At 41.3% G+C, this 26,133-nt stretch overlaps 1 protein-coding gene across 1 annotated transcript in view; it reads right to left on the bottom strand.

Moving 5' to 3' along the window:
* LOC126281235 (poly(A) RNA polymerase gld-2 homolog A-like) overlaps positions 1–26,133 on the bottom strand; it is a 156,062-nt gene that overhangs the window by 106,007 nt on the left and 23,922 nt on the right. Inside the window, exons 4-5 of the mRNA XM_049980006.1 lie at positions 16,850–17,339; positions 13,127–13,228 (exon numbers count right to left, since the gene is read on the bottom strand). Coding sequence (XP_049835963.1) covers positions 13,127–13,228; positions 16,850–17,339 — 592 coding nt within the window. The remainder of the gene's footprint in view (positions 1–13,126; positions 13,229–16,849; positions 17,340–26,133) is intronic.

The raw sequence follows: 26,133 nt of genomic DNA, 5'->3' as shown, positions 1-26,133 counted from the left end.
ACACTAGATCGCGTGTTAACAGTCTCAGAACATAAAGGAAACAATGTTCACCAAAAAATATCTTTACTGGCCTTTAAAAGTAATCACTGTCAGCTATAACATACTTCTGATATCGATTGTAAAGGTTTTGGTAACCGACAGGAAACATTTCTTGTGTAATCAACACACGCGAGACAGATACGTGTTGTCGGTTATACACATTATTACAGGAGATGAGCCACAATGTCGCCAATATGATCCGGAGACCAAGTAACAGTCGATGGCATGGTGTTCATCGTCTGACCAGTCTCCCAAAACAAATTAAGTAACAAAAACCAAGACTGAGATGATGTTCACTGTCTTTTATGACAACAAGCACTTGATCCATAATGAATTTCTGCCTGAGAAAGACAAGAAAAATGATGAACACCATTCCACTGACTGTCACTTGGTCTCGAGATATTATTGGTAGCAACATTTCCCATCTCCTGTAACAAGGCAAATATCCAACATCATGGACTATGATGCTTCGAACAATTCCACAAGAAGCTTTTTCTGACAGTTTCCAACAGCTTTACAACCGAAGTCAGAAGTGTGTTGTAGCTAACAGTTAAGTTTATAGGCCAGTAAGGATATTTTGTTCGTAACTCTTAATTTATTTACTTTCCAAGGCCATTCATTCACTGAATTTCTCAGCCATACATTACATGTAAATTGATAATTTACATAACCAACTACAATTTTTACCTAAGGATTTTTTTATTTAACTAGGGCAACTTAGTTCTAAAAAATATGATGATGTGTAATGAGTGTCATACACTGAGCAGCATTATAGATTGATCTGAAGTTGGCTCATTAATGAACTGAAACCAGTAATCAGTACAAAAAATTCGCAATCTTGACATAGACTTTTTATTCACACACTTAACGCGTCGTGTATGTCCCCACTGACAATGTCGAAGAATAAAACACTAGAACCTACGTGGCAGACACGTTCTTCTATCAATCACAAGTGAAAAATGTTAAAGTAAATATGCATTCACATAATGCATTTTTCTCTTCAGTTTACTACATGTGCTTGGCACTTTCTTCAACACAAGGAAGACACTATTTCAAGCATGCATATAGTACCACATACTGATGATGTAGGGACGTGCATCGCGTAATCAACCTGCTTGTAGGGTTTTGTTGATTGTTGCTAAATACATATCTATTTTGGAAGTTCAATTCACATTATCTTAGAAAAAATGATAGAAATAATTAAGAGCCCACAAACTGACAAATATGATCTGTAAATGCTAATGTAAATTGAACAATTAAAACTGACATGGAAATGTGTGATGGTAACAATGGACTTAGTTGATTTTGTGGAGCCAGTTTGTTTACGAAATGCCAAAACTTTGACAATTCCAAGAATTACTCCCTTTGTCAGAAACGTACCAGGACAGGTGGTGTTTTTTTTTCTTTTTTTAAATTTCATTTACCAAGTAATGATCCTAGCTTCTATCAAAGTAGTCCCCTTGAATATCTATCCACAGCTGCCAGTGTTTCTGAAGGTCTTGGAATCAAGCAAGGAAATTTTCAACTGCGATGCTTGTGAGCTCATATGTCACATCCCACTGGATGACTGCAATATCTTGATGAAACTTTTCTTTCAGATACCTTTTCACTCACAGAAACAAGAAAAAAAATTGCAAGGCGGAAGTTCATTGAAAGTGGCAGACATGGGATGGCAATAACAAAATGTCTGGCCAAATACTCGGTATCAGGTAAAGCAGTATTGGGTCTTGCATTGTCACCCAGTAAAAATCAGTCCATAAAATGCCACAAATCAGGGCAGCACCATCAAATTGCTTGTCGTAAACATCTCATGACTTCAATGTAAAGAATCTGATTCACTGTTTGACCTGCTAATAAGGCTTAACTTTGCCATTCAGCACTTTGACACTGCATGTGAGGGTCATACTGGTAGCACCAACTTTTATCTCTAGTGACAGTCTGACAGAAATGTTGTATCATGTCTGTCTGTAGCCAGTTGTTCAGCAGACTTTTTTTTGTGTGTGTTTCTTCTTTCTGTCCATCTATTAGTATGTGAGGGATCAGTTTTGCATTAACTTTTTGTTTCTCAAAATGTTCGCATTGTAAACATGACGCAGTAGAGAGCCAATGTGGTTGTAATATTTAAGTGATTGAAAGACACATTCTCTGAACACTAGATAGCAATAACATCTGTTTTGTTTTGTTTTATTTTAGGGTGCAAAACCGACTGAGGTCATATGTGCCCAAGTCAGAACCATAGAACTCAAAGGCGAAAGAGGAGTTAAAAGACTACACATTACGCCAAATTTACGGAAGGTAAGGCAACTAAAAACAGGGAATTTCTCTTGGAGAAAGGTCCATATAATATGTCAGAGAGAGAACAGAGGCCCTGAACTAAAGATTTAAGGCCTTTCACCATACTGTTATACCATCGACGGCCCGTGCCTCATTCACCAAAATGGCCAGTAACACAGACAGCATATACAAATTAGAATGTAAGTGGTAAAAAAAGGGCAGTCTGTCAAGAAATTGCAAACTGTCAAAGGTTCAGGACAATGAGTACACAGTGGTGGGGATCACCATTTAACAAATAGCGATAGCTAAAAAGACAGTGCCCAATACGCAACCTAGCTAAAATGAGCTCGCAGCGAGAGGACAGAGGAGGTCAACCAAGACACTGGGAGATGTTTAATTCCCTAGATCTTGTTCCCAAGAAGGGAAGACTGGTGGTGACCCCGAAGTGACACCACCTGCTGACAGACAGCAACACAGAGATTGGAGGAAATGGAAAATCTTGCAGGCTGAGGTAAGAGGACTGCAGCTTTGGCAGCAGCGTCAGTGGCCTCATTTCTCGTCAGATCAATGTGACCAGGGACCCACTTAAACATCAGTGACTCCATCAAAAGTGAGCACATTAAAGTTTTCCTGGATCCACTGCACTAAGGGATGGACTGCATATAGCATACAGAGGCTCAGAAGGGCACACAGAGTTGGTGCATATGACAAAATTGTAAAGCCTGTGTCACCGGACATACTGCAAGGCCTGACACAGGGCAAAGAGCTCTGCTGTAAATACTGAGCAATGTTACATTAGGAAATACTGAAAACTGTCGGTGACAATGATGAAGGCACACCCAGCACCACGGTGAGTCTGAGAGCCATCCGTGTACACAAAGGTACTGACACGAAGGTCCCGGAGAAACTTACGGTGCTAGAGAGCATCTGGAGTAGTGACCTTCGGAAGCAAATGAAGGCAAAGGTGAATGCGGGCTGTCACACAAAGCCAAGGTAGTAAAGGGTTCGCACTCATCGGGAAAGTGGCAGGTTGTGGGAAGTTAACCTTCTGGAGCAACAACCGAAAGTGAACTCCAGGAGTTAACAGAGAAAAGCAACGTGCCCCATACTGACAGTGGCAGACAAATGGCATGCGTATCTGCTCAGGAGAACATCACATCGGTACATCAGCAGTAGTTTGGCAGCTTCTGCATACATGCTCTCAAACAGGCTCGTTAAAAGTTGCCAATCGCCAAACGGATTCCATGATGATGGATTGCATTCAGATGGCTAAAGATGGACGGACATGCACAGGAATGATTGAAACATCCATAGTCGAGTTTTGGATGGACAAGGGGTTGGTACAAACAGAGGAGGTTGGTCCAATCCCCTCACCTGAAAGAACCTCTGAGGACATGCAGGACACTGAGGGACCGGGTACAGAAGGCAGCCAAATAAGACATGTGGGAGCCCCACGAATTTCATAGTTTCAATGTGCGGAAGAGCAACACACCGAAGATGTACAGACTGTGGAAGAAACCCATTTCACTGCCAGAAATTCATACAAATGTTTTTGCCATTGGAAAAGTGATAGCCACTGTCGATGCTCCATGAATAATGACAATCGAGACAATGCTGAATTTTGCTCAAGGAGACAAGTCCGTGGAGAACTGTAATACAGAGCAAAATTGTCAACGAAAAGGGAGCCAAAATGGCTGGTGGGAGATAGGCCACAATAGCGTTAATGGCAATAGCAAGGATGACGACGCTCAGGACGGAACCAAATGGTTCAAATGGCTCTGAGCACTATGGGACTCAACTGCTGTGGTCATTAGTCCCCTAGAACTTAGAAGTACTTAAACCTAACTAACCTAAGAACATCACACACATCCATGCCCGAGGCAGGATTCGAACCTGCGACCGTACCAGTCGCACGGTTCCGGACTGCGCGCCTAGAACTGCGAGACCACTGCGGCCAGCCAGGACAGAACCCTGGGGCACAGTTTTCCTGGATAAAGGTGTCTAACAAGGCAGCAGAACCAACACATAACTTGAAAACTATCTTTTAAAAATTTCTGAAGGAGACGGGACAAGCGGCCTTGAAAGCTCCACGTGTACAGAGTTCAGAGGACACCAGTCCTCCAACATATGTCTTAGACTTTCTCCAAATCAAAAAACATGGCCAAAGTTTAGTATCCCCCACAAAACCATTCATGGTATTGTTAACAAAGTGACATGATGGTCAACTGCAGAACAGTGCACTCAAAATCCACAATGTGGACTGGTTAATAAACTGCGAGACTCTAGCCACCATACCAGCTGGGCACGAATCATAGGGATCATGACATGGTGCGGTAAAGGTGAAGTGCGAGGAATGATACATTCTGTGGCAATAAGGATAACTCTGGTAAGGTATTCTACTTGGTCATCACAACTGGGGAAAAGTTGTTCGTCAAAGGTCACCAAGGAAGAGTAAAGCCTCCTGCCAATCTTAAAAAGCTACCATTTGGGTTTGAACGTAGGTGTGGTAGGAATGAGCAAAGAGACAGCTCACAGGAAATAGTCACTCGAGTACATGTCAGAGAGAACGGACCACTCAAGATGACAGGCAAGCTGGGGAATAGGTGTTCATGGAGTATAAAAGGAATGTAGGTGCTCCAGTGTTAAGGTTGAGTTGATTGAGAAGGTCAGCTAAGAGGGCAGCTCTCCGACAAGTCCTGGGAGAGCCCCAAAGGGGATGGTGTGCACTAGTCACCAAGTAGCAAAAAGGGGCAAGGGAGTTTCCCAATAAGCTGAAGGAAGTGTTCCCAGGTGACACCGAGTGATGGGCGGATATAAACGGTACAAAGTGAAAAGGTGAAGCGAGGAAGGAAAATGTAGACTGCAACAGCTTGCAGCCGGGTGTTCAGGGAAATGATTTGACTATGAACATCATCCCGGATGAGCAGCATGACTCCCCCATGAAATGGAATGCCACCCTCGGGGTAAGGTCAAAGCAGTCCAGAAAGAAACGCTAAATGTCAAAGCGGCTGGGAGGATGCAATTTTGTTTCCTGGGGACAGAGAAAAAGCGGATGTTGCAATTCCAAAAGCAGCCGTAAGTCCTCCTTGTGGGATTTAAGGTGGCAAACATTCCATTGGAGGAGAGCCATGATGATGAAAGAGAAGGAGGGAAAAATGAAGGGTTGTCACCTCATACTCTGATGAGTGCCAGTCTTTGAAGACTGCCTGTTACAGGACACAGAGGCTGGAGCATGCTGTTCCACGAGATCTACTGGGGTGTCGGTATTCTCCCTCGGTCGATCTGTGGGGTTCAGGGCAGAAAAACAGTTGGTGGTGCACAATAACGAAACAGAGGTCAGTCGGATGAGGATACCACACAGTAACACCGATGAAGAAAATCACCGAGTCAGTGAAGGAGAAAATCATTTGCCTTTGTTTGATTTCTTGGCGCCTTTGCAGTTGGCAGATGAGAATTCAGATGTTTGTTGACGGGGGGAATGTAAACAGTCTTCGTGGGAATATTCCTTTGGCACTTTCTGGTATGCTGATTGTGTAGCAGGCAATTTCACTGTGTGAGGCGAAAATCTGGTGGCTTGTTGCACAGCTGGAGAAAGAGGAGATGGAGAATTTTAAAAAATCGACTTTTCAAAACTATCTTCTTTTTGTAGCACACATCTTTCTGAAGAGTCTGATATATAAAACATATATGTTCGATGGAACGTAAGACATGTTATTTGATCTTTAGTGTGCCGAAGAGCAGTGCCACGCCTCTTCACACAGCATTATTCCATCGCACGTCTCTGTATTTGGCTCTGAGGAATTCAAATTTTGTAATGCATGCTATCAAACTATATTCAGGATAGTGGAAATTAAAATTTCCTGTGGTGCCTCTCCTGCCTCCAGTCGGCCGATCTGACATTCCGCCTCTCTTAAAAAATACTCGCAATTAATACTGGATGGGATTATTTGTAACAGGCAGAACAAGAACTCTTCAGAAAACTTGTAGTCTTTACTGCCTATTAGCTAAAAACTTGCTGTTTTGTGTGACATTAAATTAAATATGGGATACATAAAACCAGTAAAGACAAGAGATAAGCATGACAGAACATATTTCTTCAATCCTTAGTCCTAGCATTTTTTCTCCCTAATCTCGCCACAGCTTTATATGGCATACTTCCCTTTCTGCGAAAGAATCTATTACCTCATCAAAGTTCGTCAGTGTTTTTCTACATGATAAAACGAAATGTCGTCGTCTGATACTTTAAAAGCTGTTTATACAAAAAGTACCAAAGACTGGTGTGGTGGTGGTGTGGTTTCTAGATCTGATTACATGTATTTTGTCACTGTCTGCTAGATAAAACAAAATAGGCCTGCCTAAAATTGCAGCAATTGTTACACACATCAAATAAACGAAACTGTTTTCGCACAAATGGTCGTTTTTATAACACGACAGAATATAATTCACGAAGTAGGCCTCTTAGGCCTACTACAAGCAAAAAGTTTTATATTAGGAAATAGCTTCACATTTCATTAATTCTCTCTAGCTTCTGAAGCACGAGATCGAAAAGTAATAGTATGGAATTTTTATATAAATTTGGAATGGTCATATTCTTCCATAATTTGTGAGAGTCCCCGTTTCTTCTCCTTCCTCGTTCTAACAAACACTATTGTTATCACTAATTCTGTAACTATTCCTGCCAGTGTCAATACTTACTCCGTAGTTAACTAACCCTGCCGCAATCACTGGCTTACTTATCCCGAGTTTATTCTCCAGTTAAGTGTTATTACGTGTTCGTACAACACGTTTTCCGCTCTACTCCCAGAACAGAATTTTAGCGGCTGCTAGCCGGAGACTGTATAACTCTCCCTTAGCAGTGAAGCGATCTGGATAAAAATTTCATTTTCTTTGTTACTTGCTATTCCTGTTAGTCGTTTATTTCCACTCTGGTAGTCTAAATCCATGGATTTCCCTGGTAATTATAGCAACGCTGATTATTTGCAAACCCAATCAACCTTATAAACAGCGGTTGTCATTCACCCGCTCACTTTTGTTCGGCACAGCTCTTATAGCCCTGTCCCCTTTTTTCTGCAGGTAAGTTTATTTCTAGATGTGATGGGGATTCCCCTGGCAGACACATCACATACACCATGCACGCATTCAAAAATCAACTTGCGATCAACAATGAATCCTGCCTTGCACAGTTCCGACCACGATCCCATCTTGATCCATCACCACTGGCTCAAAATCATGCCATCAAAGCCTTCCCAGAATGCCTCGCATCCAGCATTGCTTCACCTTTCCCCAGGTCCCTAGAACATGACCCTATCCTGTCCTCTGCAGAACTTCAGGCTCTACATTCCCTAAGAACTGATGACTCCATTATCCTCCCAGCAGAGAAAGAAGCTACCCAGTGATACTTGACCAACAGGAGTGTGTTGGTGAACGTCTATGCCAGCTGTCTGACACTCTACTTACCGTATTTACTCTAATCTAAGCCGCACTTTTTTTCCGGTTTTTGCAATCCAAAAAACTGCCTGCTCCTTAGAATCGAGTACAAAGCAAGCGAAAGTTCTGAAAAATGTTGGTAGGTGCTGCCACAACTAACTTCTGCCGTCGAATATATGTAGCGCTACACAGGCATGCTTTGTAGGCACAAAGATAAATACTGGCACTAAAACATCTGCGTCAGTAAATAATTTTTTTTTAAAAAAGGTGGAAGACGGCTTTTTTTTCTCCGCCCCAAGTTTCTGCCTTTGCATTTTCATACATTATCCAACGAAATACAAATTCCGTATTGTTCATGTTTGAATGTAGCAAAATTTCAATGGACTACGAAAATCCGACTGGCAAGACTGTTTGGGATGTTTGTCAATATGGCCAACTCTACGTTCTGAATTTTTTCCTACCTGTGAGAAGAGATGGTTGCTAATAAGAACCTGATGAAATGTGAATCACATGCAGTATTCTCTTCACCATAACAATAATACAAATATAAACATTTTGCCATGTATTCTTTCGTGTTTGCTGCTATCTCATTTAAATCCTGTCTGCCTAATAAACTACGAAACTAGAGTGAGACAACAGCAAACGCAGAAGAATATACGTATCATGTCAAGTTTATATTCGTATTATTCTTATGCCTAAAAGTGATACAGTCAGAAATGAAGCATGGCAAATGACTAGATTTTTAAATCTAAGATGACTAATTTCTGTGCAGAATTTGATGTACTAAAGAAGCGGCCGCAAAGATTTTCAAACGGAGAAATTTTTTCGCCTAACTCTCTTTCAGAACATGTTATATTATACGCAATCTATTATTTGGTTCTTGTTGATATTATCAAAGAAAGCAGCAGTGTAAGTAACAACAAATAGCAGTCTCTTGCCATTGTTTCGCTAATGAGACGATTTCCCCCCCCCCCTCTCTCTCTCTTTTTTTTTAAGAGGCGGTACCGTGCACAAAAGGAAACCATGCTGCGAGCGGCGACAGGCCGTAAACACGCACTATCAGAATGCGACAAACAATGAATGAACAGTACAGTAATGCATTTTCAGCTTACAGTGATGTAAACACCTATAACAAAGAAAACGGCACTTATCAGATCAAAGCAAAATAAGCAATCTATTCAATCCAGACGAAGCACGTGAAAAAGGGGAATCCGTATAAATACAGACGGAGCACCTTACGCATAGCAATGGCTACCTGGTAAAGCTTAACTGCTAAGCTTACGACTCGAACCAAACTACTGTAGCTGTATCTTAATTCATTCTACCTAAATTGTGTCTCATATTACAATGGTCCAACTTTGTTTCGATTCGGAGGTGTGGCCTAAAACTTCTCTCTCCCCTTGAATTTCAAGTCTCAAATTTCAGGTGTGGCTTAAATTCGTGATTTTTTTTTCTCTCCTTTATTTCGAGTCTCATTTTTCAGGTGCAGCTTAGATTCAAGTGCGGCTTAGATTCAAGTAAATACGGTACAGCATCTGCCATCAAGATCCCATCCCTGTGGTTCAAACTGACCTGCAGTCCCTCAAAAACTTCAGCCCTCCACAAGGACTTACACCTCATTCCATAGAACTTCTTACTCCACCCAAACCACGCACCCCACCTTTTACCTTTTTCGTAAGATCCATAAACCCAATCACCCTGGCTGTCCTGTAGTTGCTGGCTTTAAAGCCCCCACTGAACATGCATCTGCCTTAGTTGATCAACATCTGCAATCCTCCTATTAAAGATACCAACAATTTTCTAGAGCGTCTGAAATCCGTGCCCATCCCACTCCCATCAGACACCTTGCTTGTCACCATTGATGCCATCTCTCTATACCAAAATTCCCCACATACATGATCAGTCTGCTGCTGAATATTTCCTCAGTCAATGCCCATCTGGTTACAAGCCTATTACATCCTTCTTGCTCCCTTTAATTAACTTTATACTTACCAACATGTATTTCACCTCTGAGGGGCAGACATACAAACAGATCAGGGGTACAGCCATGGGAACCAGGATGACTCCTTCCCATGCCAATCTTTCCATGGGTCACTTGGAGGGGCCTTTTCTGGGTAAGCCTTCAGCCCTTAGTTTGGTTTAGATGCACTGATGACACCTTTGCTGTACACACTCATGATGAAGCTGACCTGTTAAAATTCCTGGAATCTCTAAATACCTTCTCCCAATTAGATTTCACATTATCCTATTCCAAATCCCATACCACTTTCCTTTATGTTGATCTCATCCTCCCCGAAGACCATCTATACACTTCCTTCCCCATCAAATCTATTAACAAACAACAGTACTTACATTTTGACAGATGTCAACCTGCCATACAGCCTTGGTATTCGAGGCAAACGTATCTGATCAGCTGCAAACTCCTTACAGCTATACAACACCACTCTCACTTCAGCCTTCATGGACGTAATTATCCCAACAGCCTAGTAAAAATCAGATTTGCCAGGCCATCACATCAAATCCTGGTACTACTGATCCCTCCAAAACACTTCAGAGCGTACCGCTTGTCACCCAGTATTATCGTCGCCTTGAATGTATGAATCAGATACTTTAACAAGACCATGGCTTCCTAAAATCATGCCCTAAAATGAGATTTTTCTGTCTGAGATTTTGCCCACCAGACCTAGAACAGCTTTTCATCGCCCTCCCAATCTCCACAATACCCTTGTCAGACCTTATGCTCCTCCTGCACCCAGATCCCTACCCTACGGCTCCTGCCCCTGTGACCATCCTCACTATAAGACTTGCCCTATGCACCCTCCTACCACCACCTTATGCTCCTCCTACACCCAGATCCCTACCCTACGGCTCCTGCCCCTGTCACCATCCTCACTATAAGACTTGCCCTATGCACCCTCCTACCACCACCCATTCCAGCCTTGTAACTGACAAAACACACACAATCAAAGGGAGAGCCACCTATGAAAGGACACATCATATACCAGCTGTTATATAAACACTGTTCGGCCTTTTACATTGGCATGATTACCAACCAGTTATCAGTCAGGATGAATGGGCGTAGGCAGAGGATGTATACAGGCAACACAAAATATCCTGTTGCAGAGCTTGCTCTACAAAATGACAGTCATGGTCTCAGTACCTGTTTCACCACACGTTCCATCTGGATTCTTCCCCCAGACACCAGTTTCTCAGAACTCCGCAGGTGGGAACTAGCACTACAACATGTCCTTGGTTCTCACCACCTGCCTGGCCTTAATTTACGTTAATTCCTTCGGTCTCGGCACTTATTCCCAGTAACTACTCCTTTCTTTACTCCATTTTCATTTTGTATATCGTTAATTTTCTAAGTTATCTATTTTTCACCATCTCCGGTCCCACTTCTGTTATGTACAATGCAGTTACCTTTCCACTATTATTAACTCATGCATGATGTTTTAGTAGTAATCTTTATCTTACATATTATCCTGTCTTCCACCTTTAAGCTCTCAGGTTTTCAAATCTCCTCCAGTGCAGTCCCCAACAATCAATCTTTCCTTCTTATCCCGTCCAGTAAGTCTCCCATAACCTGTGGTTCTGGGTGACTTTTCTGAACTGTACCCCTTTCCCTAAACCTCTCCAGTCCTTTTCCTTAACCCCTCTTCCTTCCCCTTTAACTCTTCTGCCAGAAATAGGAGTAACTGGTTCCGGAAGCTTGTAAAAATTAAATCCTTTTATGTGTGTGATCCCCTGCTGCCGCTTGGTGACTAGATTCCTTATCTATCTGTTTATATTATATTATCAACAACAGATTATTTTCTGTTCTATAAAAAGCTTGGTAGTACAACTTAAAAGTGTTTTTAAGAATTACTTCAAGAAAGAACCCTCAGTAATAATAATAATAATAATAATAATAATAATAATAATAATAAACAACAGACATTAGTGGCAATTTCTATCGTATGTTCATATAGGAATTTGGAAGACTGGATAGATTATGCGCGTGAACTGTGTAACCCAGAATGCAATGGATTCGATAATGCATCTCTAGTATAAATGGTACACATTAAAGTACCTTTTGTTTGGAGAGGAACTATTAACAGAATCCCATTAAAATGGCTATAACATTGTTTTTCCTGTATGTGACTGCACTCCAATTTCAGAATAACAGTATAATATTGTTTGAGCTGGAAATAATTTTAAATACAAATATTATCCTCATATTCTGTTCTCCAAACCAATATCTATTTTGTGTGGGCTTCAAAAAGATCAAATCAGAAGCATGTACAACATATCTACTCAAGATGTTCAATAGTTTTTTAACATTTTATTAATGATTTTACTTACATACATATGCAAAAGCCATACAATTACATGGGTACCCCCAACAAAAATTTCCCTATAGCTGTAAAAGGAAAGAAAACATTTATCAGGAAACATACATCAAGCAATGAGCTACTTCAACACATGAAATGAGATTTTATTATTTTTGTCACAGCAAGGCAGCATATTTGGTATTCCCGTTGTGTTGAAATCTGTCACCTGACATTATAACCGCTGTGTTTCAGTCACTGCAACTTCTTGCAACCAAAAATTTTGTCCAAACAAGACTTGCTCGGAGCAAAAGAAAAGACAGAAATCAGTGAGATCAAGAACAGCAGTACTGGATGGATAACTAACACCTCTACACAGTAATACCTGTAGAAAATGTGATGTGTGGACACTTTAAAAACTTTGGGAATCTGGCTGCACTAACAATATTATATTTACTTGGTCAGGACATCCAACCAAAAAACTACATTAATCTAACAACAAATATCAACTGATGCACAGTTACTTGTTACTTTATCAATGGTTTTATTTCACAGCTGGCATCAAAAAGAGCCACACTCACCATTTGCAGACACTACAACAACAAATCCATGTGCCATCATAAATGCAAAATTTCTCTCGAGATAGCCATCTCCTGCATTCCTTGCAAATGTGCACTTAACTTTCTCAATGAGCACATGGTGCGTGAGAAATCTAGTTTCTGGATACCCTCAGTACATCAGTTTCCATTATTTCACATCTATCCAAAAGTACAGTTCTATACAGAAATAAGAGGCATTAACAAGCAGTAGTTTCCCAACAAAATGCTTCTTATAAGTTTTACACAGTGACTTATCTTTCACAATGTACTTTTTCTTTATTGATCTCTACTGTGGAAACAGTTAATATCTATATGTAAATCAGTTTCTGTAGACACGACTGGCAGGTCAGTATCATTGCCAAGCTAATGATGTTAAAATAATAAATTATATATTTGACATTTTCTCATGTATTACAATACGCATTCAAGAAATATGTGAACAGATATTAACAATTACAAACTGATATTAACAATTACCTTAATGAAGATATAAAGATGTTTCCAAAGAAGCATCTTCTTTTTGTAAGTCTCCTCGGTCTGTTGATTTTCAATGAACTTCTCCCAAATGTCTTGCGACAGCTGAAAAATTTGAAATATTAAGTCTCCACTGAACTATCAGATGAATTATTTAAAATAACAGAATCGAAACAATATGGTTAAACTTTAAACACTTACACTTGACTGGAAAAAAGTGGAATGCTCCCACAAATAAGACTTGACATTTCCGTCTATGTAGTATTTAAAACTCAATATTTTTTCATGAAATGTCTTTGTATATTAATGGCTGAGAAAGCTATTTTATGAGCAAGTGAATTTCTAATTATTTCTTCTCATCACTCACAGATATTGGCTTTTAAATTGTGAGATTTTACTACAACAGAAAAGTCTGTATTCATTTCTACTTATTCCTACAAAATTATATTCCCAATATTAGAAAGCGCCCTGGGTACTCTAGAACTTTGTTGTTAAGTACCATCACACAACTGCTTCAACTGCACTCTGCCGTACATTTTTCAATGGTCTTTGTTCATAGGTCATTTCTGCAATGTCACGTCCATAACAATTCTGCTTAATATCCAGCTATGTCACAATGACAATTCCCATTCACATAACAGTACAACAGATTCAACACACAAAAAACATGAAAAATTAGAAGTTATCATGAAATGAGTTACTGAGCCTATATTACAATACAGAAATTATCTAGCTATAAATGTATATTTTGTCTAAAAAAATTGGCATGATGTTACTAACATCTCCTACAAAATTCCGACAAGCGAAGATCTATACCATGCACAGAATCTAAGTTTATCTGAATGTACAGGAAGTCTCACAGACAAAAGCTACATTTGCCAACACTTTTTAATTTGCATGCCAGCTATCAACTCATAATATTTTTTGCCATCATATTTTCACTTTATCACTTTCAGTACATCATCTCGTGGATGTGTTAAGTGATAATCTAAAACATCTGGAGATTTCTTCTCTACTGTGGCTCCACATATTGTGTAGCATTGAACTTAATGGAACAACATATTAGTCATACAATTTACTACACTCTACAATATCTGCCGAAAAACTTATATGATGAACTGCAAAGTAGTTTGCATATATACATACAGGGTTATTCTAAATGATGGATCCACTCTCAAAAATCCATATGTATTCAAGTACAAATCCAATATGAACAAGCTTTATACCAATGAAAAGAAGTAGTTTCAAAGTGATTGGCAGGTGGTGGCTGGTGGGCGATGAAGGTTTAAGAAGCAGCCAGTAGAGTTTGCACAGCAATAGGGCCTTCATTCTGTTTCACTGTAAGTTGTGAATGAGACGGTGACTGTGGAGCACAAGGTTTTCTGCATTCTTGAGTTCGTAAAAAATGATTCACAAATTGCAGTGCAGTGGGCATTTCGTACCACACTGAACATTTATAACATTCATCATATTTATAATTATTAACTGATTATTAAAAACTAATTAATTACAAATTATTAAATTTATTAAACTGATATCAAACATTATGAAAAATTTTTGAAACTTCCTCTTTTCATTGGTATAAAGCTGCTTCATTTTGGAGTTGTACTTGAATAAATATGAAGTTCTCAAAATGGGTCCATCATTTAGAATAACTCTATATTATAAATTGAAGTTCTCCCACAGAATTTTTTCTGTCTGTATGTGAAGTCTAATCTCAGGCAGTAATATAGGATTTGATAAGGTTCTCACTAAGACTGACTGATTCACGAGACAAGTTTGCATAAGTAATTTATTACCACCATGCCACATAATTCATCTTGCCAGACAGTTAGTGCTTCCCATATGAAACTGGAAATGTCACTAGTTCATACGCAGCTTGACTGTGTATTAAAATTACATGGGGATACCTTTCAAGTTGGAATCTTATATCCAAATCTTTTGCTGTAAATGCAGTCATTGACAACATCCTCCTCTTGCATTGATGTTTGACTTGCATGCTGGCAGGGCACATTGTTTTGGCGCTCTGTCACAATTTTATCAGACATTGTGGCCAATCAGGGTGCATGCAGGAGATCTTGAGATCATCATGCAAAGTGGAAAAATTCGTCATTCCCTAGATTGTCCTACTGGCCATTTATTATTTAATCTCAAACTAAAAACACTCCTTGAAACTGTTGCATTTGTTCTGAGAACATGCCCATACCATCATAGACATATTTTCCTAATCTTCTCTGCTACTGGTACTACTCCACATAATTTATGAACTTCATAATTTGTGATATGATCATGCAATGTTATTCCAGATGTCCACCTGAGCATCTCAGTTCCCATGACTTCTTTTGTTGAAGGCCAGTATTCAGCACCATGCAGTACAACTGAACAGATTACTGATTGGTATACTTTCAACTTGAGCCTGTTTGGAATCTTCTGGTCACAAGTAAACCAATCACAGAACGCCATTTGAGGCACTGCTGCTCAGTTGGTTAGAGATTCCTGCACCGAGATTTCCATCACCAGCAATTGTCAAGCCTCGGTACTTAAAAGTCACTATTGTTAGGAGGTCAACACCACTGATTCTGATAGTATCCAGTAGAGCTACTACTGCTAGGTAGTTCTTCCAGGCCTGTACTTGACATGGCATGTCAGTTTTAGCTTCAAAGGCTAATAACACATCATCAACATACAGTAACGAAGAGGGTGCAGTTTTCTGCAAATCTCCTGTGACCATATCCATTACTGTGATGATGGAGAGATAGGGGTGTGTGTGTGTGTGTGTGTGTGTGTGTGTGTGTGTGTGTGTGTGTGTGTGTGTGTGTGTGTATTAGGGTCATGGTAGAACAGTCTGACTCAACTTACTAGTTCTCCAGGTACTCCATCGCAGAGCAAGCCAAATCAACTCACGTGCACCTCTGTTAAATGCCTTTTCAAGGTTAAGGAAAGCAAGGTGTAGCTGTATTGACTTCTCATTATTTCATATATTCCATTAATATAATATTGTTGAATAATCCATGCACCTGCTTTATTGATGGTATTTAATTAAAATGATCGATTTCGAAACTAAATAACTTCATCTTAAGGTGTGTGGGTGTGTGTGTGTGTGGGGGGGGGGGGGGGGGGGGGGCAGGGCAGTCCATTTCCAAAATAGATCACTTAAAGTGATTCAAAACAAACAACATAAATCAGCAGTTCAGTATGCAGAAAATATGGATATTCCTTGGTGTATCCACTATGAAGATCAAATATTGAGGTACACACGATGAGCCCGCATAAAACATCTGTTGCTGTACGTCTGTTCTTCACACTGGGTACACGCAAAAATTGGCATATTTTATGCTTACAGCAGAACTACATAGTGGTTACAATTTATTTCACATAATATGTACTTCAATATTGTAGGTGAGCTGAACTGCCACAAACACGTCTGAAAATGAAATGTATAATTTCAAAATCTATCATGTGCAACACCATCAATAATACAGCTGAATGCTTATCCAATAATAGTGTATTAAATACAGGAGCCAATAAAACTGAAATTATAAACAAAAATCTGTTGACTAGGTAAAAGACACTGAAGTCTATAAACCAAATTGTGTGTATTAAACGAATTATACTTCTTTAATATACTATTAAGTAATGCACCATACCACTGGCCATAACATTCAAGAAATATTGTGATTCCAATCTACTTCTACAACTCTACTGCAGAAAAAAAAACATTAATACCTTATCCCACTGAGAACCATTTGTAAGTCGGGGAGGAGGTGGTGAGGCAGCAACCTGCATGAGATGTGCATGTGCGAGGAAATGATCAGGTGCTGTAAAGACAGGTGGCCCACATCCACCAGAGTGAAAAGGCAGAAAAAAGCGCCTACGTGACTGCCTCTGTGACTGCTGCAATTGTTGTTGTTGTTGTTGCTGCTGCTGCTGCTGCTGCTGCTGCTGCTGCTGCTGGATGGGGTGCCGCAAAGGCAGTGCCTGAGTATACTGTTGCCTCTGGTGGTTACTGTTGCTGCTGCCACTGTTGTTATAATGCCGCTTATTTTGGTAACTGCCATTGTTCCCACTGCGGTAATATGGTGGCTGGTGTTGCTGATGTTGGTGGTGACTGTGAAGGTGATAGTGGTGAGGGTGATGTTGGTGCTTCTGCTGTTGATAAAATGTTTGTTGTGGCTGTCCAGAAGAGCAGCCACCACCATGCACATCATGTAGCCTCCTAAATTACATACAAAAACGCATATTTAATATTAAAACAAATACCTACTACTTTCAAACAATTACAATATCAATGTCAATATGTAAAATCCATGAGAGTAATTTCCTTGCCTAAAAATGCAATATTAAACATATTTATAAGGCACATAACTTCTTTACTAAATGCCTAATTTAGTTGTTAATAACATGCCAGAAAAATCTTCATTCATGCATCAGTTAAATGGTGCAAAATTTAGTTGTCAACAGGGACCCTTCTCTACAAGAAGTGTATATTATATGTGAACATACCCGTAATACAGATTACGTATCTACTGAAAACACACACACACACACACACACACACACACACACACACACACACACACACACACAAACACACAAACACACACACACAAACACAGCTCACTGTCTCTGGCCACTGAGGCGAAGCTGCGAGCAACTGCATGTGATAGGAGAAGCAATCTGGGTGGTAGGGATAAGGACAACGATGGGATGGGGAAGGGGAGGAGGAGGGAAAGTATAGAAGAGTAAGGGGTGGGGGAGGGTGTAATGCTGCTTGTGAGAGCATGAAGGGAAGTTGTGGAGACAGAGTAGGCCTGCTAGGTGCAGTCATGAAGCTTGAGGGGGATGGGGGAGCGGTGGACAAGTGGGGAGGGGGGGGGGGAGTAGAGGAAGGGCCGGGGAGTGAGGGGAAGAGAGACTAGTGGGTGCACTGACGGAATAGAAGGTTCCGTTGTGCTTGGGTAGGAGAGGGGAAAGGGGAAGTGGGTGAAAGATAGGCACCAACAAAGGTTGAGGCCAGGGAGCATTACAAGAACATAGGATATATCACAGTGAGAGTTCCCACCTGCACAATTCAGAAAAGCTGTTAGGGATGATCCAGATGGCACAGGCTGTGAAGAAGTCATTGATGTGAAGCACGCTGTGTTGGGCAGCCTGCTCAGCAACCGAGTGGTCCAGCTATTTCTTGGCCACAATTTGTCAGTGGCCATTCATGCAGACAAATAGCTTGTTGGTTATCATCAGAGCTCAGTGGTTATAATCCTAGACTCCAACTTTATCACACTTCCTGCCTCACTCTCGCATATTTTCGTGTTTTATTTTCTGTATGTTCCTGTGCAACATGAACTTGTTGAACCTCAAATTACCATCCCCCCCCCTTTTTCTCTTATTCTCATTTGCACAGACTAACCTCACCTAATCCAGTCCCCCACCCCCTCCCCCCTCTTCATACATACCCAACCAACAATATAAATCCCACATTATCATCACTTTTATTATTTGTTCTTCTCTTTGGCTCATAGTGTTTTCACATGAGTCTCAGTTCATTTTAGCCTCTCACTATCATGCCTAATCCCTCAGATTTCACCTTTTTCCCCATACTTCACCCATTCCATCCTTTCAGTGATTTTTCCTGCATATTTTTATACATTTTTCATATTTTAGGAGATTTTTCACAAGTATTTTTATGTGTTTTTATTGCCCACCATAAATTCTTGCTCCTTCCATCTGCACAAATGCAGCAGTTTCCTTATACCAAGCCAGAACCCAGTCCCATATACTGTTCCTGTGTTGTCGCCTGGCTCATGAAATCCACCCGAATTGCCTTACCATCAAATTACCCACATCTGGTTGCAACCTCTCCTTCCACAATGACTTCCATCTGTTCAAATTCCACCAGTCCATAGCCTTTGCTAAACCATGCAAATTAGGCCCAAATGTCCTTACAATACCTTCTCTCCACCTGTAAAAGTCTCCTGCTCTGCAGTCCCAAATTCTTGTATCCCATCATTTACAATGAAAGTCTTGCCCTCCATGAACTATAGAAGCATGAACAATGCTATCTCAAGAAACTCTCCAACCTTTTCACCTCCAGCTACTGTCATGGACTACCACCATCCACAACCTCGACAACAGCCTCCAACCCTCACTCACATCCCCTCTTAGCTGACAAATCCTTCCTTGTAGACCTACTACATTTACCATACCCTCAAAAACTCCTTCCCACAACCATTCATTCAGAATCCAGAACATAAACAGACCCACAACACAGTCATGAACCTATCCCCAAAAGCCTTAGTCCCACAGAAGTATCATTCACTTCCAAAGGCCTTACCTTTAGCTCCACTCCCAAATTCAATCACAGTGGATTTGTTAGAGACCTCCTCTCCTTCACCCAGTCCCTACAGTTGAAACCTTTTCGCCACCAGACCTACCAATCAGACTCAACCAAAAGCAAATGTTGAATCCTGCCTGACTTAGTTCACTCCTCCACCCAACCATAATTCACCCCCACTTCCCCCAAATCACCACTATTAACATTTCAGAATTTTGTAACCTCGAACCTTACCTCACCATCATCCTTTAAATCACTCAGCATGCAAGCTAATCTAACATTCACAGAAACATTCGCAATAAACTTGAACCGCAAGGATTACCAGACAGTGGGAGCCTAGACAGTTGTCATATTCATCCACCTACAAACCTTGCCACACTGACCCCATTCCAGAAATACAACAGGATCTCCAGCCTCTCCTCAGCTCCTTATACCCATCTCAGAACATCTCTACTGAGCATCTCTCTGCTAATCCCTACCACTCCCCACACCCCTGCCTTCTACATCTTTCCTAAAGTCCATAAACCCAATCACCCAAGTCACCCATTGTGGTTGGTGACTGTGCTTCCACTGATAGCTTCTCTGCTCTTGGGGACTAACACCTTCAGCCTATTGCCTGTAAGCTACCGACCTATACCAAAGATATCAACAATTTCCTCCACCGACTCCCCACAGGTCCCGTTTCTTTGCCACACAGCACCCTGCTCATCACTACTGAAGCCATTCCCTCTACAATAACATCCCTAATGCCCATGGCTTGCTGCTATTGAACACTACCTTTTCCATTGCCGGATTGATTCCAAACCTACAACAGCCTTCCTGGTGGCCATGACCAACTATATCCTCACCCACAATTATTTCATATTTGCAGGAATTGCCTACAAACACACGTGGTACAGTAATGGGCATCAACATGGTGCCATCCTATGCCAACTTATTCATGGGCCATCTAGATGAATCCTTCCTAACCACCCAGAATCCCTAACCCCTCACATGGTTCAGATTCACTTCTGATATCTCCACAGTCTGGTTCGAGAGTGGGGACACTTTTCACTTTCCCACTGAAGCCCAACACTTTCTTCCCCACTCACTTCCCCTGGTCCTCCTCAACACAACTTTCCACCTTCCTTGATATTGACCTCCATCTCAAAATGGCTACACCAGTACCTCCATCCCCATCAAAACCACCAACCACCGGCAATACCACACACTGACAGCTGCCAACCAATCCATACCAGGAAGTCCCTTCTATATACCCTGGCCACCTGTGGCCATCGCATCTGCAGTGATGAGCAGCCACTCTCAAAATATACCAAGGGTCTCACTGAGACCTTCACAGACCAAAATTACCTTCTAATCTTTGTACAGAAACAGATCTCCCATACCCCATCTCTCCAGTCACCTACCACATTCCACATTCTCACTGTATGGCCACAAACAAGCACTCCCCTCTTGACATAGTACCAACCACCACTGGAGTAACAATCACATTCACCACTGGGATTTTGACTTCTTCTCATACCCTGAAACAAGCACTGTCCAACTCACTATCCTTCCTGCCACTCCCACAGTGGTATTCCACTGCCCATCGAACCTAGGCCATATCCTCATCCGTCACTACTAAATTACACCCAGGCTCCCAATCCCCTGCCTAATGGCTCGTATCCCTGTAACAGACCTAGATACAAGACCTGCCCCATACATTGCCACCTACTCCAGTCCACTCACAAGCCTCATCCATCCCTTCAAGGCAGGGCTACCTGTGATAGCAGCCATGTGATCTACAAACTATACTGGGATCACAAACTATGCTGCGATCACCATGCTGCATTCTACACCAGCATGACAATCAGCAAGATATCTGTCCACATGAATGGCCACTGACAAGCCGGACCATCCAGTTGCTGTACATGCTGCCCAACACAGTTTGCTTCACTTCAATGACTGCTTCATAGCCTGTGCTATATAGACCCTCCCTAGCAACACCAGCTTTTCTGAACTGCACATGTGGGAACTCTCCCTGCAATGTTATCTTACATTCCCATAATCCCACTGGCGCCAACTTGGTTAATCCCTGACCTTCACCCATCTGTCCCCTTCCCTGTCCCTACCCCAGCACTACACGGCCTTCTATTCCACCAATACACCCACTAGTTCTTCCTTTTTCCTCCTCCTTTACTTCTCTCTTCCTCCACTCCATACCCCCCTCGAACTCCCTCACTGCACCTAGCAGTCCTACCCTATACCCAACATGTCCTTGCATGCTCCCACAAGCAGCACTATATCGTCCACCACTCCTAACCTGCTACCCCTCCCCCTCACTGATCCAGCCTCCGCTTTACCCCCACCACCCACATTGCTTTTCCCATCAGGTGCAAGTGTTCCCAGTCCATCTTAGTGGCCAGAGACAGTAGTCATGTGTGAATTTGTGGAAGTGTGTGTGTTTTCTACATAAGAAGATGGCCTTTTGGCTGAAAGCTCACATGTACAACAGTCTTTTCATTGTGTGTGTCTGCACTCAACATCTCCTCTACATGGGGAATATCACTATCTTTTTCATAATATTGTCAAAACTGAATCACTAAATTGTCATAAGAGTAATGCATACATATCAAACATAAAAAAAACAAAATAAAGCTGAGCTGGCATGCACAAATTTATATATGCATTGAATCTCAAGCTAACAGAATTTTCTAAAATGTCTTCATCAGATTCACTAGTTACACTCAAAACTAGGTAGTGTTAACCAATAAAATATTTAACTGGTGGATATAATGCCATTTTTTAAATAAATAGTTCTATAGTTTGTTAGCTGAGCAAGTGAAGTGTAAATTGATCAACTTCTGAAAGTATTTTACGTTGGAAAATCAACTACCTATATTTCCATTGTCTCTGAGGAACTCTCCTACAGTAGCAAATGAGAGGTCAGTCACAAAAATGTACCTTACACACAGGCCTAATTTCCAGAAAACCAAAGCACACCTGCAAAAGCCTGTAATGGTCAAATTTAGCTTCTGTTAAGAATTTTGTTAGCCATAATCAAAGTTAAGGGTAAAACAGATTTTTCTGTTTTTATTACCTTCATATTTGTATTCCATACTCTAGCAGGACAGATATGGAACTTGCTGCTGCACATAGCTGCAGGAGCCGACCATGGTCTACACACACACACACACACACACACACACACACACACACACAAGTGCCAAAGAAACTGGTATAGGAATGTGTATTCAAATACAGACACATGTAAAGAGGCAGAATATTGTGCTGCGATTGGCAATGCCTATATAACACAACACGTGCCTGGCACAGTTGTTAGATCAGATACAGCTACTACAATCGCAGGTTATCAATATTTAAGTGAGTTTGAATATAGTGTTATAGTCAGTGCATGAGCGATGGGACACAGCACTCCGAGGTAGCGATGCAGTGGGGATTTCCCTGTACAACCATTTCATGAGTGTACTACGACACCATCCTAGCTTTTGTACTAACAGTTGCTTTCTGGAAGAGAAGGACTGTTTGGAGAAGGTTACAAAGGAAGGGCAGGTAACTCAGATCTCAGGATGAAAGGGACCTGCAACAGGTGTTATGGGTCTTCCCTATTTAATATCCCCCCCTTCCACCCTCCCCCCCCCCCCCCCCCGCTCTCTCTCTCTCTCTCTCTCTCTCTCTCTCTCTCTCTCTCTCTCTCTCTCTCTCTCTCTCTCTCTCTTCCCCCCCCCCCCCCCCCACACACACCTCTCCTCCCTCCCATACATACATGTGTGTATTGTCAGTACTGGTGTTGCTCCTCAATGTAGGTACTGGCCAGCAATTCTGTCTCACAATTTTGTAGTTTCCTTAAGAGAATTTTCCTTTCCATACAATTAACCTCAAGTTTATTTTACAGGAAAACTTTTAGGATACTGCAACACATCATCTTCAGTCATATCACAATTCTTTGTATGAGAAAAATTTTTTGAGGGTAACTTATAGAATTATATGTTTACTTTTTTATTGGGTTTGCAAGGGGGGTTACATTATAGTACAATACTCATTAGACACAATGTTAGCAGCCAACGACCCTGCAAGGAGCTCAGAAAGTTTAATACAAAATCTTAAGTATGTACTTAAGATAAACTGAATTTATAGTGAGAAGCGAAAAGTAATTTTCTTGTGGTCACACTGGAGTATCCCCTATAGGAAATACTTTTATCCTCTATTTTTAATCGTATGTAAAAAGAAAAAGACAATTATTACAAGTGCCCTTCTTTAAAATGAATGAGTACCATAACATCAAACTGATTAAGTGTCAGCCATAATAGATTCAACAAGGAAAATTAAAAGACTATATAATGATGGCATTATCAGAAACTGAACTGGCACACAGTGTTTTTATGTACAAGAAAATATTTACAGGGTGTTTCAAAAATGACCGGTATATTTGAAACGGCAATAAAAGCTAAACGAGCAGCGATTGAAATACACCGTTTGTTGCAATATGCTTGGGACAACAGTACATTTTCAGGCGGACAAACTTTCGAAATTACAGTAGTTACAATTTTCAACAACAGATGGTGCTGCAAGTGATGTGAAAGATATAGAAGACAACGCAGTCTGTGGGTGCGCATTCTGTACGTCGTCTTTCTGCTGTAAGCGTGTGCTGTTCACAACGTGCAAGTGTGCTGTGGACAACATGGTTTATTCCTTAGAACAGAGGATTTTTCTGGTGTTGGAATTCCACCGCCTAGAACACAGTGTTGTTGCAACAAGACGAAGTTTTCAACGGAGGTTTAATGTAACCAAAGGACCGAAAAGCGATACAATAAAGGATCTGTTTGAAAAATTTCAATGGACTGGGAACGTGACGGATGAACGTGCTGGAAAGGTAGGGCGACCGCGTATGGCAACCACAGAGGACAACGCACAGCTAGTGCAGCAGGTGATCCAACAGCGGCCTCGGGTTTCCGTTCGCCGTGTTGCAGCTGCGGTCCAAATGACGCCAACGTCCACGTATCGTCTCATGCGCCAGAGTTTACATCTCTATCCACACAAAATTCAAACGCGGCAACCCCTCAGCGCCGCTACCATTGCTGCACGAGAGACATTCGCTAACGATATAGTGCACAGGATTGATGACGGCGATATGCACGTGGGCAGCATTTGGTTTACTGACGAAGCTTATTTTTACCTGGACAGCTTCGTCAATAAACAGAACTGGCGCATATGGGGAACCGAAAAGCCCCACGTTGCAGTCCCATTGTCCCTACATCCTCAAAAAGTACTGGTCTGGGCCACCATTTCTTCCAAAGGAATAATTGGCCCATTTTTCAGATCCGAAACGATTACTGCATCACGCTATCTGGACATTCTTCGTGAATTTGTGGCGGTACAAGCTGCCTTAGACAACACTGCGAACACCTCGTGGTTTTTTTGCAAGATGGTGCCAGGCCACATCGCACGGCCGACGTGTTTAATTTCCTGAATGAGTATTTCAATGATCGTGTGATTGCTTTGGGCTATCCGAAACATACAGGAGGCGGCGTGGATTGGCCTCCCTATTCGCGAGACATGAACTCCTGTGTCTTCTTTCTGTGGCGACACTTGAAAGACCAGGTGTACCGCCAGAATCCAGAAACAATTGAACAGCTGAAGCAGTACATCTCATCTGCATGTGAAGCCATTCCGCCAGACACCTTGTCAAAGGTTTCAGGTAATTTCATTCAGAAACTACGCCATATTATTGATACGCATGGTGGATATGTAGAAAATATCGTACTATAGAGTTTCCCAGACCGCAGCGCCATCTGTTGTTGACATAACTACTGTAATTTCGAAAGTTTGTCTGCCTGAAAATTTACTGTTGTCCCAAGCATATTGCAACAAACGGTTTATTTCTATCACTGCTCGTTTAGTTTGTATTGCCGTTTCAAATATACCAGTCATTTTTGAAATACCCTGTATATACAGCATACGGAACGGATAAGTCCGCCTGTAAACTTAAGTTACCTAAGAATAACCCGGACTTTCTAAAGTTTTATTTATATATAATGCTATTATACATGATTCTTTTGAGTATAATTACAAGTATGTTTCACACAGTCGAAGTTTAATTTTGAGTGAACTAGAATTTGCCTTTGCTACACTTCTGGTCATTTCCTTTGGACTGCTTCAGGCAAACAGTGCATAACTTCCAGGTAGTATACCTTATTGACTGTACAACCATAAGGCAGGAACTCACGATGCTCTATCTCACTGTAATCAAAGAAAACATTGAGAAGAACCTTCACATGTGATCGAACTTGTAGAATGGTTTTTGGTCTTTGCTCTTCAGGTAGTTTCCTTTCAGACGATTGAGCCTTTTTGCTGATGCATACCTGTACATCCATGCTGGTTGGTTGGTTGTGAGATTAAAGGGACCAGACTGCTATGGTCATCGGTCCCTTTTTCCAAAAACTAAAAACACCGACAGAGAATAAAAAAACAAACAAGGAAAAGATGACAGATGACACAGGACAAGAGAAACTGAGACAAAGACCAAACAAAACTAATTAAAATTACACTGAGTGTGACAGTGGTTGGCCGACCATAGAGAAAAAAGGAAAAGCCAACCACCGAGAAACATATTAAAAACTCAGTCTAAAACTGTAGGCTAAATGCCAGAGTCAACACAAAAAAGGACGAACACTTAGAT

The sequence above is a fragment of the Schistocerca gregaria genome, chromosome 7 (assembly GCF_023897955.1).
Source record: "Schistocerca gregaria isolate iqSchGreg1 chromosome 7, iqSchGreg1.2, whole genome shotgun sequence".
NCBI lineage: Eukaryota > Metazoa > Arthropoda > Insecta > Orthoptera > Acrididae > Schistocerca > Schistocerca gregaria.
This window is presented reverse-complemented; position numbering and strand designations above follow the sequence as displayed.